General features: G+C 44.9%; 1 protein-coding gene across 1 annotated transcript in view; it reads left to right on the top strand.

Moving 5' to 3' along the window:
• The window catches only part of TTLL5 (tubulin tyrosine ligase like 5), a 201614-nt gene that overhangs the window by 123390 nt on the left and 59164 nt on the right, over positions 1–19060 (top strand). Inside the window, exon 29 of the mRNA XM_065403286.1 lies at positions 2452–2606. Coding sequence (XP_065259358.1) covers positions 2452–2606 — 155 coding nt within the window. The remainder of the gene's footprint in view (positions 1–2451; positions 2607–19060) is intronic.

Below are 19060 nucleotides of genomic sequence, written 5' to 3'. Positions count from 1 at the left end.
GGAACCTGGAGAGCAGGCACTGAGAGGTGATGTCCTGGAGGAGACAAGCGACTGGAGACAAGAAGTGGAGAAAAAGAGACCAATCGAATGAGGAGCCAGGGGTGAGGGGAGCTGGGGCTGACTGAGCAAGTAGAGGTGGGATTGAGAGTCTGGAGCAGAGATTGGGACTCTGGAAGGATGAGACTAGGTATTCTTGCGTAAGGAGACTGGGACTGGAATGACAAGCCTGAATAATGGAGACGGGGACTGGCTAAAGTAAGGAGCTGGGGTGGGGAAGAGACAGGACTGAGAGGGAATGGGACATAAGGGGTCAACTAGGGGGTATGGGCAGAAGTGTCTGTGCCCACTAGTGCCCTGTCCCCCTCTAGTGCTGGTCCACATAGAGGATGACATCCTACTACTGCTCTCAGTTACTCCAGTATCTCAAGTGACAGAGATCTGGGCAGTGGATGTAAAGGTTCCAACCCTGCTGATGATCCATGTGATTTTTAATATGGTGCCATATGATGGAATTTGTGGGGGAAGGGAGGATGTCAATTTGTTTTTTAAAAACCTAGGAAATTACACACAAAAAACTACATTAAAATAACACAGTTACAGTTGCAGTGTCAAGCATTCAAAAGTTAGAAAATGCCAGAAGGAAGGTTGCCTTTGCAGCCTTAATTTGGCCCACTTGTGTGTATGCATTATGATGGTCTTTAATTACATGATCACATGCTGTTTTTTCCAGAGGACCCATCTCATTCAGTGCACAGAACAGATGGTGCTTACTTAATGAGCTACTATTCAATATTTTGTCCTCTCCTCATTGTTCAATGTGTGGCCCCAGGCCTTATTTACTGTACACTGTTCAAACCCTGCTCTGAAGACAGAATTATTACTTTTCTCAAAATGGGCTTTTCTCAGTGCTCTCACCATAGTATCTGAGTTCTTGACAAACATTAATTAATTAATCTTCATAACCACTATGAAGTGAAGTGAGGTGGTGGTATTATCATCCCCATTTTACGGATGGCAAACTGAGGCACAGAGAGAGTAACGTCAAAAATATCCACTAATTTTGAATGTCCAATTTGAGACGCCTAGGATCTCATTTTTCAGAATACTTAGCATTGTACAGCACTTTATATATTCAAACTACAGATCCCATTGACTTCAGTTGCAGCTGGGAGCATTCAGCACTTCTGCAAATCAGACCCCAAGGCCTCAAGTAGGCACCCAGAAAATGAGAAACACACAATCAGTGACCACTTATGAAAAGTTTGGTTTAAGTGATTTGACTAGCATCACACAAGAACCCTGTGGCAGAGGCAGGGATAGAATTCAGTTCTCCAGCTCAGCATTCAGCTGCCTTAACTTAGGTGTCCTGCATACAACAGTCTCCTTCAATACAAACCCTGATTCATCCCCAGAGCAGATCCATTCTGTGCACTGAATGAGGCAGAGGCCCAGTGGAAAAAATAGCATGTGATCATGTAATTAAAGACTATATCATAATGCATATACACAAGGGGTCTGAATTAAGGTTGCCTGGACAACCTAAATTCTAGTATTCCCTAACTTATGAGTACTTGACTTAGCAACCTTAATAATGGTCTTTTAACATAGTTTTTTGTCTGCAATTTAATACTTACATTGCAGTAGTTAGGATCAGTGCCCCGTTGTTGCTGGGTGCTCTTCAAATATAGTAAACCAGTGCCTGCTCAGAGTTTGCACTCTCAAGAAGATGAGTGGCCCAAGAAGGGTAATGGGAGAAGGATACAGTTGAACAAGTAATATTTGTGTTATTAAATATGTATGCAATTTTCTTATAAATTGATAAAGCAAATGAACAACCCCTGCCTCACTTCAGAGCTGACATTAATTGACTGGTTACCTAATTGGGTGAACAGCTTCAAGGGGGGTGGAAAATTTCTCCCCTTTGGGACAGAATTTGGTGGGAATCTTATGTAAGTAAAATGGTAATGGGTCAATTATAAATATATAGAGTGATCTGGCTCAGTGATCTGGGGAAGTGGGGGGCAAGGAGGAGCATCTGGCTTTTGTAAATGCTTGCAGCTGGTTTATGACTTTCATGGTTTCATTGTTCTGAATTATAATCAGTGGTGTAGGGGCCCAGTGCTGCTTTCCTTTGTGAATTCTGCCCCTGCCCTTGCCCTTTTCTTCCCCAGTGCTCCACTGCATGGGTGTGTTACAATGAAGCGTGGATGCTGGAAGCCATTCAGAGTGGGGTGGCTTTGACAATGGCCCTCCCCACTGCTTCATGCAGCCAGCACAGCTTTGCTCCAGTCCAAGAGAGCCTTTCTCCAGGGAGGAGGGGAAGGTTTCTACAGGAGTCTTCCTTCCATTATCAGACTGTCTAGCCAATGGTTTTGTATCTTTCTCCAAGCCACCTGCTGTTACTTTCTTGGGTCTTTGTAGTGTCTGATGTATTTTTGTCTGTCTTTTTAGTTAACAAACCTGAACCTGGCAAGTGGAGCTGTAAGCAGAGGGAGCACAGCCTCCCCTATCAGCCACCGGTCAGCACTTAACACAGCAGGGTCAATGTGGGCTGTTCAGCCAGATACTTCCACAACTGACAGCAAGCCTACCTCCTCAGCAGTCAGGTAAGTTAATCTGGCTGCTTCTGGCTTTTTAAGGGAGATGGATGCAGTGCACAGGGGCCAGGAGTTTGTTCACTTTCCTCATTAGCTTCTTGCTCAGGAGATCTTTTTTCCAGGTGTAAAGAAACACAGTTCCCAGCATCTCCCAGATCCATCAGAAACACAGCCCGTGAAAATAGCCCTTGATCCCAGGTGGTGGCAGGGCCATGGTGAAGGGAAGAGGAGGGGCTGGGCAGGTTGGATGATTAGGAGATATCTGTCTAAGTAGTTTCCCTCCAAGCACTTATCCAGGGCACTATTCCCTACTTGATGGCATAGAAAACTCCATCAGGGCCTGAGTTTGGTTAGGCTTTTCCCTGGATGCAAAGCTGGGGGGTTTGAAGACAAAGGAATAATCAGCAGAGACCTTCTTTCCCGGGAGTCTCCCTTTGAGTGGTTTCCTTCTGTTCTCTCCTCATTTTTTCTAATCAAAGTAGAGCATAGGAATTTGCATTAGTGGTTAATATACCCCTTGGACTCTGAACAGAGGACTGTATATGATTCTGATGGGGATAACTGCCCGAGGGTGGTAGAGGGGGGATGTGCCCAAAGGATTCTGAATGGGGCTTTGACTGGCGTTACTGAGGCTAGGAGCTAAGTGGGGCTGCTGTTTTGTACAAGACTGAGTACAGGACTAGGATCCAGGTACTCCTGAGTTCTATTCCTTGTTCAGCCCTGACTACCTGTGGGAAAGTTGCTTCTCTTCCTCCCTTTCTGCCTCAGTTTTTGCCCTGTAAAATAGGGATAATGAGCCTAACCCTCTTAAGTGCTTGAGTTCTATGGATTGAAAGTGCCATGTTAAGTGCAAAAAATTAGTAGTGCTTGTTACTAAAAGCAGGAAAGCTGCTGGGTGGTGGCTGATAAAACTTGAGGGGCACAGGAGAAAGAGTGTGCTCTGGGTGGTCCCCCCAAATGGACCCTGCAACAGGAGGATTGAAATCTGTACTGGAAAGCTCAGGCTAAGCGGCTCTTGTTTCACCAGTCAGTGCCTTTCCCCCTGCCTGTAGAAGAGGAATGTGAGAAATGAATTCCTGGCCTGTGCCTGCCCTAGCACAGTGTTTGCCTGTGGGGTTTAGAATTATTGAGAGAGGCAGCAATTCTGTTCTTGGAACCCAGCCAAGGGAATTATTACCTAATCCAAATAAAGAACCTATCCAACAGGTGTACAGCTTCCTTCCTCTCCTGTGTAGCCTGCGAGAGCAGCAGAGTGCAGGCAACCCTGTATTGCTTCCATCTCCTCCTCCACGCTGCCCGTACCAATGGGAATGGGCCCCAGTTTTAACAGGGCAAAGGGCTACTCAGTAGGACTCTTCCTTCCTTTGCAGATCTCTGCTGTAGGCCTCATGATCATGGTATCACTCTAAATCAGTTTCACTGTTAGAGGCTGCACGTGCATCAGCTGCAGATCTGACAATCCATCCATGGTTATAAAATCTTCTCCACCCCCATAATGCCCTGCTCTATTCTGGCACAAGCAGCCCCAGAACTATTGCCTCACTCTAATTGTGTAGCTTAGTGCCTGTAAGTATTTTTATATATATATTGTAAACCCCCCAAAATAATTCATACCATAGTGTTTTGCCAGTGTTAGTCATGATGCCTTTGATGAGGCACTTACAATGCCTGTGAGTGGTACATTCCTCCAAAGAGCGTTTGACCTGTGGTGCCTTTATCCCAGAGCACCCAGCAAGCAGGAGAGATGTCTCAAGAGACTCTTCATTTGGAGGGGGGGGTGTCTTGTCTGCATGGCTGTCTGCATCAAAAGGCCAGAATAATGGAAGCCAAAACCTTTAGATCTGCCTACAAATTAAAAGGGGAATTTTTGAGAGCTGCTGGACAATTCAGAGTGCAAAGTTCTGACTACTGTTATCCACTTCTCTGAAGAAAGACTTGGAGTCATTGGAACTCTCTCTGAAGAAGAGGTCTTGAAGGACTACTCAGAATCAAAGCACATGGAGTTGACCATCTTGTTGTTCAGAGAAATCATAGAAATGTAGGACTGGAAGGGACCTCAAGAGGTCATCAAGTCCATACCCCTTCTATGCTGGGGCAGGACCAAGTAAACCCAGACAGGTACTGTCTAACCTGTTCTTAAAAACCTCCATTGTTGAGGATTTCACAACCTTCCTTGGAAGCCTATTCCGGTGCTTAACTATCCCTATAGTTAGAAAGTTTTTCCTAATATCTAATCTAAATCTCTTTTGCTGCAAATTAAGATTACTTCTTGTCAGCCCTCAGTGGACATGAAGAACAACTGATCGCTGTTCTCTTTCTAACAGCCCTTAACATATTTGCATACTATTATCAGGTCCATCCTCAGTTGTCTTTTCTCAAGACTAAACGCCCAGTTTTTTTAACTTTTCCTCATAGGTCAGGTTTTTTAAACCTTTTGTAACTTTTGTTGCTCTCCTCTGGATTCTACAGTTTGTCTGCATCTTTCTTAAAGTGTAGTGCCGAGAACTGGACACAGTAGTCCAGCTGAGGCCTCACCACTGCCGAATAGAACAGAACAATTACCTCCCATGTCTTACATATGAGACTTCAGTCAGTTGTGCATCCATTTTATAGTAATTTCATCTAGACCACATTTCCCTAGTTTGCTTATGAGACTGTCTTGTGGGACAGTGTTAAAAGCTTTATTAAAGTCAAGATATATCATGTCTACTGCTTCCCCCTATCCACGAGGCCAGTAATCTTGTCAAAGAAGGAAATGTAGGTTGATTTAGCATGATTTGTTCTTGACAAATCCATGTTGGCTATTCCTTATTACCCTATTACCCTCTAGGTTATATTCTTGTATTGTCAATGAATAAGCAACCTTACAGCAATTGTCAAAGAAAAAGCTGGAAGTTTGGCAGTGGTTGGCAAAATTGGTCCCAGGAATTCCCTAATCTTTAAAGGCATGGGAGGAGTGGCTTTGATTCTTGGTATCCAAGAGGCACTTGTAGCTTTTGTTATGAGGAAGGGGGATGCATCTCCTCTTTTCCCATTTTGGGTAGGGTCTAAAATTTATTTAAATTTTGGAGATGTGGGGTTTTAAATTACTGTTTGCTTTCCCAGCAATCTTTGACAGCAACTGGCTGCCTCACTGAATCCCCACCCCCCAATCTCTCTGACTACACCCAAAAATGACAGATAAGCACAATACGTTCTTGAGGGACAGAGTGGATGCCAACAATAGGCAAGCTAAGCACAGATGGGATCAGCTCAGAGTCAATGAAGGATTATAAAAACAAGGACAAACTTCAACTGGATCCTGAGAAGAATTAAAATATGATGAAACTGGGGGCTCTAGTGGTGATGGGAGGAAAGGCAGGTAATGGGGCTGTATTGCTGTGTACAGCTGACCGAGGTAGTAGCATTCTACACAGGCTGGTGTAATGAGCTGAGATTTGGGGAATCCAAAGTATTAAGGCAAGATATGATGACAACCTGGATGGAGATTGAAGCAGGGTTGGGGTCAAGTTGGCTTGGGCAGCATCGCAGGGCGGAGGCGGCAACAGGGAGCCATGGGATAGAGTTTGCTATAGGGAGGCTTCCAGTTATGAGAAAGGGGAGAGTTCTGGGTATCTTAGGAGCCAAGGGCAAAGATTTGGGGTGGGGGCAGGGGCTGTTTTTTGTCATCTGAGACCTGCTCTTTCCTGTATCCCTGTGTCTCAAGGATGAATGTGGAGTTGCTGTCTTTGAGCTGCTTGCTTTAGGTGCCCCACAGTCCTGTGTGAGGAGCGGACAACTTCCCCACGGCCCCATGCCCTGTTTTGCCACATGAGCAGGGCCTGACTGTTTTCACACAAACTGGATGCAGGCTAACTTGAAGGCTGAGGAGCCTGAACTGCAGTGATCCCTCCCAGAGGAAATGTAGGGCAAGAGCAGCAGCTACTGAGTGCTACACAATAGTCCCTCAGTTCAGCCTTAGCAAACTCAGCACTGACCTTCGCACCTCCCTGGTGAGGCAGCACAGAAGTGCCAGAACAGGAGCAGCCAGGCCCACTGACTCCAGCACTGCATCATCTTAACCACTCATCTGTCAAGTTCCCCTGACCCTGTCTGTCCCTTTCCCCTTCCTGGTCTCCTCCCACTCACTCTCTGAGGGCCAGAGTAACAATGGGCTCTGTTTCTCTGCATTGCACAGCACATTCTATCTGCTTCGCACCGCAGTCCCCACACAATTCCCTTTCTTTACACCCCGATCTTATGTTCTTATGATCTCTCCATTCCCACCTACATTGTGCTTCCTTCTTGTGCCTGCCAGTAGCAGGCTGTGCTACCTCATACCTAGGGTGGGGAAGGAAGAGTCTTTAGCACAAGGTAAATCTGGCCCAGGTTATCCTGGTGCTGCTGTCTGTGATTACCATCTATGAAGTCATTGGGAGTGGCCCCAGCTCGGTGTCCTCTGTGGATGCCTTTGTCTTGCTGCCTGCAATGGCCAGCACTGCGTTAGGAAAAATATCTCCTAGAAAAAACGAGGAGTCCTTGTGGCACCTTAGAGACTAACAAATTTATTTGGGCATAAGCTTTCGTGGGCTAGAACCCACTTCATCGGATGCATGAAGTGAAAAATATAGGAGCAATATCTACCAATGTGATATATGCCATCATGTGCCAGCAGTGCCCCTCTGCCATGTATGTTGGCCAAACCGGACAGTCTCTGCGCAAAAGAAAAATGGACATAAATCTGACATCAGGAATCATAACATTCAAAAAGCAATAGGAGAACACTTCAATCTCTCTGGTCACTCAATAACAGACCTAAAAGTGGCAATTCTTCAACAACAAAAACTTCAAAACCAGACTCCAACGTGAAGCTGCAGAACTGGAATTAATTTGCAAACTGGATACCATCAGATTAGGCCTGAATAAAGACTGGGAGTGGTTGGGTCATTACAAAACCTAAACTTAATTTCCCCAATACTAATTTCTCCCTACTGTTCCCTCACACTTTCTTGTCAACTGTCTGTAATGGGCCACTCTCTTACCACTTCAAAAGTTATTTTTCCTCCCTTGGTATCCTGTTGTTAATTGATTTATCTTGTTAGACTGACCTCACACTTGGTAAAGCAACCCCCATCCTTTCATGTATTTATACCTGCTCCTGTATTTTTCACTTCATGCATCCGATGAAGTGGGTTCTAGCCCACGAAAGCTTATGCCCAAATAAATTTGTTAGTCTCTAAGGTGCCACAAGGACTCCTCGTTGTTTTTGCTGATACAGACTAACACGGCTACCACTCTGAAACCTATCTCATAGAAGAGTCCCTGTCAGACAGAGAAATGTCTTATATTAGGACAGGCACATTGTGAGTCTATAGGAATGTAGGGATAGAAGGGACCTCAAGAGGTCATCTAGTCCACCACTTGCATCAAGGCAGCCCTTGAACTCTGATCACACTAGAGGCCTCTCTTTCTTGGAGACTTGGATCAATTAACTTTATTGACTGGGGGAGACTAGAAGTGGGCGGTAGTTACTGTTTGTTATTGGGCTCCCGCTAGCTTCCCCTTGGCAGTACCCTGGCACCTCAGCCCTCGGCTTTGGCATCGGAAGAGCAGTGTGTGTCTGAGAAACCTAGGTTTTTGAACTGAACTTTCACCTTCTGTTCTCACCACACTAGGTTGGGGGGATACTGCCTGGGCATCTGTAAACTAGAGGCAGGATGAGTTTAAGTTGGTACGTGCAGCTACTCCATCTCTACACCATTTATGCATACATCTGCCTCCCCTACCACCACAGGCAGCCACTCACCCATATCTTATCCTGCCCCCATGCACACTGATGACAACCTAACTGTGGGAGCAAACCAGGTTAGTCAAACTTGGAGATGCATGACCAGCCTTGATAGTTTGTATATTGGATAAATCACACTAGAGAAGCCTGTGATGGTAGGTCCTCTGGGAGAGGAAAGGCAGAAAGCTCATGACTTGCCCAGACAGTCTGAGGCCTGGCCCTGCAGTCTCGGCTTCCCAGACGTTGTTTGAGTCGGACTTGGCTGGCAGCTGCTGTGCTGTTATTTTTCCGAGGTAATAAGTGAGATTAATCTCAGGACCCTTTCCAGAGGCGAAGGGGGTTTTGGGCTGAGTGCAGTGAGCATATAGGAGCCAGTGCTGGGGCTGTGAGCTGGAGGCAAGAGCTGGGGCTTCACGGCAAGGCAGAGTGGCGCACAAGTCAGCTTGTGTGAGTGGGGGCCTTTGCTCTCAGCTGCTTCTGGGAGGGCTTTATAGGATTGGGAACTTGGGGGCCTCTTTCTCTGACTGGCTCTTGTTGAATGAAGAATTGTCTCCCGTTTACCCCACTTTCTCTGCTTGGCCCTGAGCAGTTATAGTCCCCTTTTGCAGTCTTGTTTGAGGTAATGTGGTGGGATCTCTTTCAGTATGCAGCCTTCACCCCTTTGTGTCCTTCAGTGGAGGTGTTCTCATTCCCGTGTCCCAGGGCTTAACCCTCCTGGTCACCAAGCTCTATCATGATGGAAGCTATCAGGAGGATGAAGTGGGAGATGAAGATTTGCCATTTGCTCACAATCCCTTCCTACTTATTAAGGGCCTGGGCTAGCTCACTTAGTTACCTCCACAAACCATCTTCCACCCATTCTAAACACTGGAACTGCCATCTTGGATCAAACAACTGATTCTTCTCTTTCAGTATTCTGTATGTGGAACGACCGGTACTGATGTTTCAGAGGAAGATACAAGAACCTTGTAATGGGCAATAATAGACTAACTTATCCATAGGGGAAGCTCCTTCCTAATCCCCATCAGCTAGTGGTTGGCTTATGTCTGGAAGCAGAATGGGTTAATAGTTCTTACAATATTTTCTGTTCCAACTGTGGACATCCTCGTTACTCATAAGTGTCTGGTCCTTTGTTTGAATCCTGGTAAGATCTTGACTTTAATTATATGCTGTAACAGTGAGTTCCACAGATTAATTATGCATTATGTGAAGGTTTTCTTTTATCAGTTTTAAATCGGTTGCCTTTCAATTTCATTGAATGTCCCCTTGTTCTTGTATTATACAAGAGAGTAAATAGGAGTGCTCAATTTATGTTCTCTATACCTTTCATAGCAATGTCTCTCTCATGCCCACTCTTATTTGTCTTCTCCTAAACTAAACAGTCTCAACCGTTTCAGTATCCATATGGAGGCTTTACAGGCCTCTAATTGTTGTCTGACTCTATTTTTCTATAGCAGTGACTAGAACTGATGACACTACTCCAAGTGAGGGCATACCATTGAATTATATAATGACATTATTATATTTTTCAGCATTATTTTCCATCCCATTGCTTATGCATCCTAACATCTTGTTGGCTTTTTTATCCATTGCTACACACTTTGCTGCCCACAATGATATCCAGGTCTTTATCTTTGGTGGTTGCAGTTAATATAAAACTCAGCAACATGTATGGACTTTTCATTCTGAAATAGGTACATCCTATTTCTCTTACTCCTCCAATCATCTCCTGTCCATGTCTCTCGGCTACCATCCCTGGGTATGTTTCTCTGGCTAAGTGGCTAACTTCACGGGTACTGTTATTTTTTTGCTCCCTCGTATTTAACTTGACATGGGGGTATTTGAATAGTGCTAGTGTCTGACAGTAGCTATCTTATAGCTCCTTTCTCTCTTCTTGCTCTCCCTAGGTTTTATTCAAATGTCCTGTGGGGTTGCAGAAATTGCACATTACAAAGTGGCATCTGGGTCTCTCTTCTTCCTTCCACATGACTAATCCTCTCCGTCAGTACAATGTGGTGCTTGTAGGGTTAATGTCCTGAGCTCCCATCTGAGTTTCACTGTTGTGGGGGAGCCCAGCTGTTCTGTTTAATGCTCTTGAGGAAGGAGAGGGCCTTAGCATTTGGCATTCAGTGGTTTAATGTCCAGAGCAGCCTTTCGTCCCGGGTGAGTGCTGAAAGGGTTACGAGGGAGCCTTGGCTGTTTCTTTGAGCGATTTGGAAAGGACGGGCCTCAGACAGCTTGGCAGGAACCTGGGTCCTGTTTTTTCCAGCCCAGCCCTTCCTTCTGCATGGAGCTGTCAGGGAATCCCACGAATGTCTGGCTTCTCCCCCGTCCTCTGGGTTTTTTTTGTTTTGTTTTGTTTTGTTTTTTTCTTCCCCCTCAGCAGTATTTTTATCCATCCTTGGCTCTTCCCCACACAGGGACCTGGAGTCTTGTATGTTGCTCAGCCTTGCAGGTAGTAAGATGGGAATGAAAGCCATGCTGCTGTGCTATAGCTGGTGGAATTAATTTGGAGCTAATTTGAGCTGTGAAAGTGAGAAAGGTACCGGGAAGTTTCCCAGAGGAGAGGCCTTTCTGCATCACTTTTAGGGCAGAACCACCTAGCTCAAAAACAAAAATATTCAGGGGCTCATCTCTGAACTGTGCCATTCCTACAGGTCAAAAAGAGGCACTGAAATATTAGAGCTGCATTTTCTGCATTTCCCCACCCTTTTGTAGAAATGGAGACACTTCTCTATAACCTAGGCTTGGAGGGATGAGGCAGGTCAGCTACTTTCCCTCCGCTGGCCTGAGGCTCTCCAGGACTGTCCTGAGATGGAATTCAGTGTGAACATTTTGGAGATTTCCAAAATCTGCACTGTCTCAAGAAAGAATGAGGGAGCCTCCTGGGGAAAGGAACAGATGGCTCAGTGCTGAGTGTGTTTGAAATGCAAGAGAAGGGGGTTCAGTTACGGCAGGAGACAGACGTATGAGCAGCTATGCTCAAGGCCCCCGGTGTTTTACAGATGGAAACCTAGTTGAAGATGGATTGAGATAGGATTATCTTCGGTCTCCCAGCAAATATCTCTCTCAGGAGACTGTGGAGAATCCAGAGGTTCTATGTAGGGTGGCACAATATAAGACAGCCCTCATGAGGGACAGTCCCCACACAACTGTCCCTGAAGTCAGCTGCCAATGAAGCTGGACAGAGGGGCCCTGGAGTCTGGCTGAGATGAGTGGAGAGATCTCATCCAAATAGGACTTCAGTAACCAAGCAAGAGTGCCATATCAGGAGGTAGCACAAAGGGCCTCCAACTCCCCTGACTGAGGGAAATCCCCCCTTCCCATCAGGCCTCTCCTCTGGGCTACCTCCTCTTGGACAGTGAAGTTTCCACCACAGCCTGACTGCTAAGCCAGTTCATGCTCACATTTTCCATCCAGCCCAGGGTCATGCTTTGGCTTGGCTTTTCCCAGGATGAGCACGGCATTCGCAGTTTGGTGTTTTATCCTGTGATATAAACAAGAATCCCCTGCCAAAAGCATGAATTGTAGAAAGAAACGCATTTCCTGTCCCTGAAAGCCCCCGCCCCCCTTTTTGAGGGTTTCCCCAGAGCCCCGCACCAGGGAATCAGGCTTTGCTGCTTTACTTTCCCAAGTGCTTTATCTCCAGGGGAGTTTTGCAGCTGACGCTGGAGTTTGTGAGTTGTATGTTGTTGGCACCATGACAGCCTGTTATTCTCCAGGGCTTCTCTGGGCTGCAGGTATCAATCAGCAGCTGTTTGTGAGCCATGCAAGGCTCCAGCATTTAACAAAAACCTCTTTTAAAAAGGGGGGGGGGACTTTAAAAAAAATAAATAAGCCAGGGAGTATTTCAGTTTTCCCAACATGTGGTGACAGCTTCGCCGATAGACCCTCTTCAGAAAGCTGTTGGCCCAAGCTCATGAAGCCTAAGCATGCTGTGTAATATGGGGGAGATAGGAAGGCTAGCGCCCTCCTCAGACAGCCAGGTTTTTTTTAGGGAGTGTAAAGAGTTGTTATGGTTAGTAACACTGGTGCTAAATACTGTTTTCAATATTTCCCAGGTAGTTTCTGGTGCTGTCCTGAAACTAAGAATAGATGGCCACTTTGCGCAAAGTGCAAGGGTCCAGGGTATTTAGGCAGTGGGTAGAGTGAGGAGTCTAGTGAGGCCAAGTGACTTGGGCTGTATGCCAAATGGCTTGGGTGGTCTGCCAAGGGCCCATTAAGGTGACTCCGATATAGTGTGGAAGCAGCATAGTCCCTGTAATGTGTCAGGGGTAGGGTAAGGGTAATGGGGAAATATTGGTCTCCAGAACCCCATATTAAGTGCAGATGGCTCTGATACTAGTCCCACACAACTGTGGATTCATGAAAGCAAGGTGCGAGGTAAAGTTGAGGTGTTACAATTTCCACTCATCATTGCACTGGATTCACAGAACTTGAATTAATATTCTTTTTGCCCTCTGAGTCCATAGTAAGCCAAGCTGGCAGATGCCATGCTGGCCAAACTGCTACATGTCTACTGAAGTTCAAGAACTGTAGTTGAGCAGCTAAGGATATGTCTGCACTACAGATGCTACAGTGGCACAGCTACGGCACTCTAGTGTCACTGGAGTGCCGTAGTGTTAACATTTGTTACAGCGACAGAAGCAGTTTTTCTGTCACTGTAGTTAATCCGCCCCCTCAAGAGGCAGTAGCTAGGTTGATGCTAGACTTCTTCCGTCGACCTAGGGGTGTCTATAGCAGGGATTAGGTCGGTTTAACTACATCTCTCAGGAGTGTGAATTTTTCACATCCCTGAGCAACATACCTAGATTGACCTAAGATTTAGGTGTAGATCAGGCCTAAGTAACAGTGGCTACAACACAGTGAAGTTCAACCTTCTTGAGGGAGGAATTGTACCAGATACTAGCCCTGTGACATTGACCTTTAGAAAGGTGGATTTTAGAATGAGAGAGCTGCTGAACACATTATAGAGTTAGTGTTAACTGTTAATGTCCATGATGTTGCATGGCTTTTATAGTTGAATCTGAGTTCTTAGCTGGCTCAGTAGCAATCTTCTCCTGTCCTCTCCAACTCTTGCCATCTGACATGGTGGACCTAAATAGAAGGTGGGGATTTAAAAAGTTCATATCTGGCAATACATAGATGTAATTCATTGATTGTGATGTTCAGAATCTGGGTGAGGGTCACCACTTGGAATAGGGGCATGACTTAGGGGCATGGCTTATGTGGCCTTTACCCTCAGTACTCATAGAGAGCAGGAGTCTCTGCATAGTTTCCTGCTTCTGGAAAAAGCTTTGCAGGCTAATCTGCCTCGCTGTGAAGAGTGCAGCATGTCTGAGCTATGAACATCTTCAAAGCTGGCAATGAAGGTTGCTTCAAAATTCATCTGTGAGAAGTCCTGGTCTCTAGAATATCTGAGGAGAAGACCGCCTCATGCGTGGACTAATCTACTTCCTCCTTAATATAGAGAATAAAGGGGAAGAAGAGTAAGAGAAGACATGTCTGCTCCCTTTCATTTCATTCAGGATCCTAAAAGAAATTGAAGATGCTCAGGTTTGAACATGGATCAACTTTGAAGGACTCGTTGGAGTCACTGGAGGTTGGTGCAGGTGATGTCTGTGCTTTAATTGTCATGAGGACTGAGGACAAATCATGAGAAATGCACATTCACTCTGATGCAGACTTGGAGTTCATAGGAGCTGTTTGAGATTCCAAGTGCTCAACTAATCAAACAGATATCAAGAGATTCAGAGATCATTCACCTTTGAGATTTCAAGTGTGAAACAGTTTAAAATGGGTGACAGTCTTTGGCTTGTGCTATACAGGACAGCAGGTGAGTCATAATGGGCTCTTCATATCTAAACTAACTTGTGAATAAGGATCTTTCTGAAATTTATGGCTTCTTGCCCCTATGACACCATTTGCTGGACTTAAAATGAGACCTTTGCAGTGCTGGTTAAAGACAACGTACTAGTCGTAGCATGATGATTTGGTTTCCCCTGGCTGTCTCTGGAAAGGTGTAGGACAGTGGTGGGCAATATGCTGGCCACCGCTTCTCGCAGCTCCCATTGGCTGGAAACGGCGAACTGTGGTCACTAGGAGCTGCAGGGGGCCAGGCCTGTGGATGGTCAACGTCAGCAAAATGTCTTGCGGCCCGCAATCAGATTACCCTGATGGGCTGCATGCAGGCCGCAGGTTGCCCACCATTGGTCTAGGACTATCTGTTTTGTGTTGGGCAAAACCTACATATACAGTACAGTAGAACCTCTGAGTTACGATCACCAGAGTTACAAACTGACCAGTCAACCACACACCTCAATTGGAACTGGAAGTACACAATCAGGCAGCAGCAGAGACAAAAAAAACAAAAAACAAATACAGTATAGTACTGTTAAATGTAAACTACTAAAAAAAAAAAAAAAAGGGAAAGAAGCATTTTTTCTTCGGCATAGTAAACTTCCAAAGCTTTATTAAGTCACTGTTCAGTTGTATACTTTTGAAAGTACAACCATAACGTTTTGTTCAGAGTTATGGACATTTCAAAGTTATGAACAACCTCCATTCCCAAAAAAACAACAAGGAGTCTGGTGGCACCTTAAAGACTAACAGATTTATTTGGGCATAAGCTTTTGTGGGTAAAAACCTCACTTCTTCAGATGGTTTTTACCCACGAAAGCTTATGCCCAAATAAATCGGTTAGTCTTTTTAAGGTGCCACCAGACTCCTTGTTGTTTTTGTAGATACAGACTAACACGGCTACCCCCTGATACTTGACTCCATTCCCAAGGTGTTCATAACTCTGAGGTTCTAGAGTAGAACCTTTCAAAAGTTTACAGCTGAAGCTTGACTTAATACAACTTTTAAACTTTACTATGCAGAAGAAAAATGCTGCTTTTAACCATCTTAATTTTAAATGAAACAAGCACAAAAACAATTTCCTTACCTTATCAAATCTTTTTTTAAACTTTTCCTTTATTTTTTTTTGTAGTTTACATTTAACACAGTACTGTACTGTACAGTATTTGTTTTTTGGTCTCTGCTGCCTGATTGCGTACTTCCATTTCCAAATGAGGTGTGTGGTTGACCGGTCAGTTCGTATTTCTGGTGTTCGTAACTCTGAGGTTTTACTGTACATGCTGTGCATTGGCTGGAGTTTCATGCAGTCTATTTCTATCAGCTGTGATAGTAACATGCTTTGGGCACTGGTTGGGGAGTTCAATTTGGCCATCTCACAATTGAGACTTTTTTGGCTCCTCTGATTTCCAATCTGTGCATAAATTTGTTGGAGCTGAGGGTGATTTGAATGGCCTTTGAAAGCTTTCCTCCCCCAATCAGGAACAAATTGGCCAACGATAACAAAGCCAGGTATTAGGTGACCTGGTGCAGAGAATTTACTTTTATTCACTGTTGGGAAAAGTGTATTTAGCAGATCTAATCAAGCACTTCAAATTCTCAGAGAGAGCGCACTTGAACAGATGATTTCAACTGGAAGTACACGACCCCACGTGGTTTCTTCAAGGACTCTGATCACCTCATTCTCTTTTACAGATGAAGTGCACTATAAATAGACCCGTTTGTAATGGCAGGAGGTGCAGTATCTTCTTTATGTTCCAGGAGAGGGTGAGATCTGGCTCTCTGATAGATGCTTTCCTCCTAGACCTGAGTCAAGAGTTCCTGTATGCATTCTTTTCCATCTGTTTCCAAAAGTCATCAGAAAGGTCAAATGTGACAGAGCATATCTGCTATTAATAGCTCCAACTTGAGGTCATCAGTTGGAGTTTTCAGATCACCTGACCATAATATCAAACCCTTTCCTATTATAGGTTTGCAGTTGGGTTCTCCATCTAAATCTGAAATTGCTGATTGTATGTGCAGGGACTTGTTGATCACTGATGGTTTTTACTGCTCTCCGTAAGTTCAACTTATCTTTCTGCAGCTTTCAGGAAAGATCTATGGCTTAAAGTGGAAGAGGTATTCAGTGAGTAACTCTTGGCAGGGTAATGCTCCATTACTATCCAAAAAATTTTTAATTTTGGATTATTTGGCTCTATCTCAAGCAGTTTGGATTTTTGTTTACTGTTAGTCCATCTGACAGTCATTTCAACTTTTCTTTCTCTCTTTCAAGGATCTTCTCTCTTTGCACATCCTGTTTTGAAAAGACTTTTGTAAGGGAGTCATTTTTCCAATTGTTTGTGAAACTCCATCTTCCTGCCACTAGATTACATAGCTTAAATATGAAAAGGACCTGTAGTAGTTATTTAAAGAGAACTAAACATATACACAAATCTCTTCGATTATGAAGCATAAGTCATGGATCAGTGTTCACGTCACATTCCCCATCAGTACTCTGCCCAAACCAGGGAAGCTAACGATCCAACCCACGAATCAAATTTGGTGATGAATCCTAGTCACATGCCACCTGAGGCACTTTACGCATACACTAAGAAAAAGAAGAGTCATGGAGTAAGCAGCAGTGTAATATGGGGGTCTTTATCTGTTAGTGCCCCTTGAGACGTGATGGGGAGCTACACCAACCTGGCTCCATTTACCTCACCATCCTCCCCGTATGCCATCACACCCAACTCTGCATTTGTGAAGTTCTTGTCAAGGACTGACCCCACTTCCAGCTGGGTCTTCAGTAGTCTCCCTTTAGGATAATGGGGAAGCGGAAGTTCTGTGGATCCCATATGGGCTAATCAGCTCTAGTTCTCCTGGGTTTAGGAGCTCCTTCTCAGAGAGTATGTCTACACTGCAATAAAAGACCAGCAGCTTGCCTGGGTCAGCAGACTCGGGCTGCAGGGCTAAAAACTGCAGTGTAGATGTTCTGGTTCAGGCTGGAGACTGGGCTCTGAAACCTGCCCCCCACCTTGCAGGGTTTCTGAGCCCAGGCTCCAACCTGAGCTCAAACATCTGCACAGCAGTTTATAGCCTGCAGCCTGAGCCCTTTGATTCCAAGTCATTTGACCCAGGTTCTGAAACTCAGTGTTGTGGGTTTTTTTATCGCAGTGTAGACATACCTTAAGAGTCCCTGGCTGGGGTACGTAGGGGAACCCAGGCCTACCAACTCCACTGGTTTGTAGCCCAGGGCCCTTATTTGGAACTGCCAGAATCAGTCCTTCTCAGTCCCTTGCTGTTCTCTGAGCTACTTCCTACCTTTTTAATCTTCCCCATCTTCTTTGGTGTGATGACTTGTCTGGCAGTTCCTCACCAGTTTACTGGAGGGATCCTCTCTCTGCTATCCCTCTGTCTCTCTGGCAGCCACCCCATCCTCCTGTCTTGCAACCCTTTTATATTTTTATGCTGTGGGTCTGCCAATTAGCTTTGGCTGAGAAAGCAGGCAGTTGGTTTGTTAACCCTGTGGCTGCTGAACCAGCATGGGATAGAGAGACCCCATGACAGGTAGGAAGACTATCTGTGCTCGGAAACCATCCTAGTGGATCAAATTGCATATGTAAATTTATTGAGATTTTTTGGGCATGTCAGTACCTGAAAATATCAACAGATTCACCAGGTCTGGCATTTCAGAGGAATATCTCTATTATGGAAAATTAGAAGACTGTTATTTGGAGCTTGATTCATTGTTCACAAGCAACTCTGGAGTATCCTGAGCAGCTTTCACTGGACAAGTTTTACGTTATGGTCAGCATCCTTTAGCTCAATAAACTTAAGGTTAAGTTGCTCTACTTGGTTCCTCGGTGCCCCAGATTGTTTGCATATCATTTATCAACATCCCACTTGGCCTTGAGGCATGTAGTTGTATGTTATACAGTGCACATGGAGCAGTAATCTAGATAGCTCCTGCCACAGTGAACTGCTGCTGGCCTTCTAACCCCATTACTCACCTTTTCTCTATTTTAGATCCTACCTCTTGTCACTATGTGACTGTTAGGATTTGTAGAAAGTCACAAGCATGGCACATGTTACCAAGCTTCTCCTTTTAGCAAACGGCACCACCTTCTGCTGAAGTCACCTACAAACCATCTTCCAGTCACCAGCTCCATACTTCCTTATTACACTCCCTGGACAATCCTAGTCAGTAATAGTGTCACTCCTAGCCTTTGATAGAAATCTGTTAACAGACTTTAGGAGCTTTGCTGAAGCATGGTTACAGGGGTCTGTATAGATGTGGCCTTCGTGAACGCATCTCAGACAAACACTCAACACACTGTTATAATCCCTGTCTGATGCACTGTAGATGTATCTACATTGAGAGGAAACTCCTGGAGTGTTATAACTATAAAAATGGGTGGGTTTGCAAGGATTTAGCATCTCCAACTACAACTATGATGTATCCGCACACAGCACAGCACTGTCGCTGTATCAGTGCTTGCTGGGATTCCTGCAATACCTATCCTATAGTGCCCATCTCTGCTTCTGGATGCAGGAGCTTCTGCATAACTAAGCAATTTCCTTTAAGTGTTATGGGGAACAATCCTGTGTTAGCCCCAGGAAGGGGGATTGAGTACCTTGAATAAGACTTTCTTTTACAACAATTGATTCCAATGAGAAATGCTGCCTTGATTCCTACGGTACCTGGCCATAGTTGTAGCTGCTGCTCAATCATTAAAAAGTACAAAATCCATATAAAATTCAAAAATACAAACAAATGAAGGCCCGATCCAAACTCATTCAATCTGGAAACAATCAAATGTACACCTCTAATCGAGCAGCCTTAACTCCATCTACTCCACAG

Source organism: Emys orbicularis, chromosome 4 (assembly GCF_028017835.1).
Source record: "Emys orbicularis isolate rEmyOrb1 chromosome 4, rEmyOrb1.hap1, whole genome shotgun sequence".
Taxonomy (NCBI): Eukaryota; Metazoa; Chordata; order Testudines; family Emydidae; genus Emys; species Emys orbicularis.
This window is presented reverse-complemented; position numbering and strand designations above follow the sequence as displayed.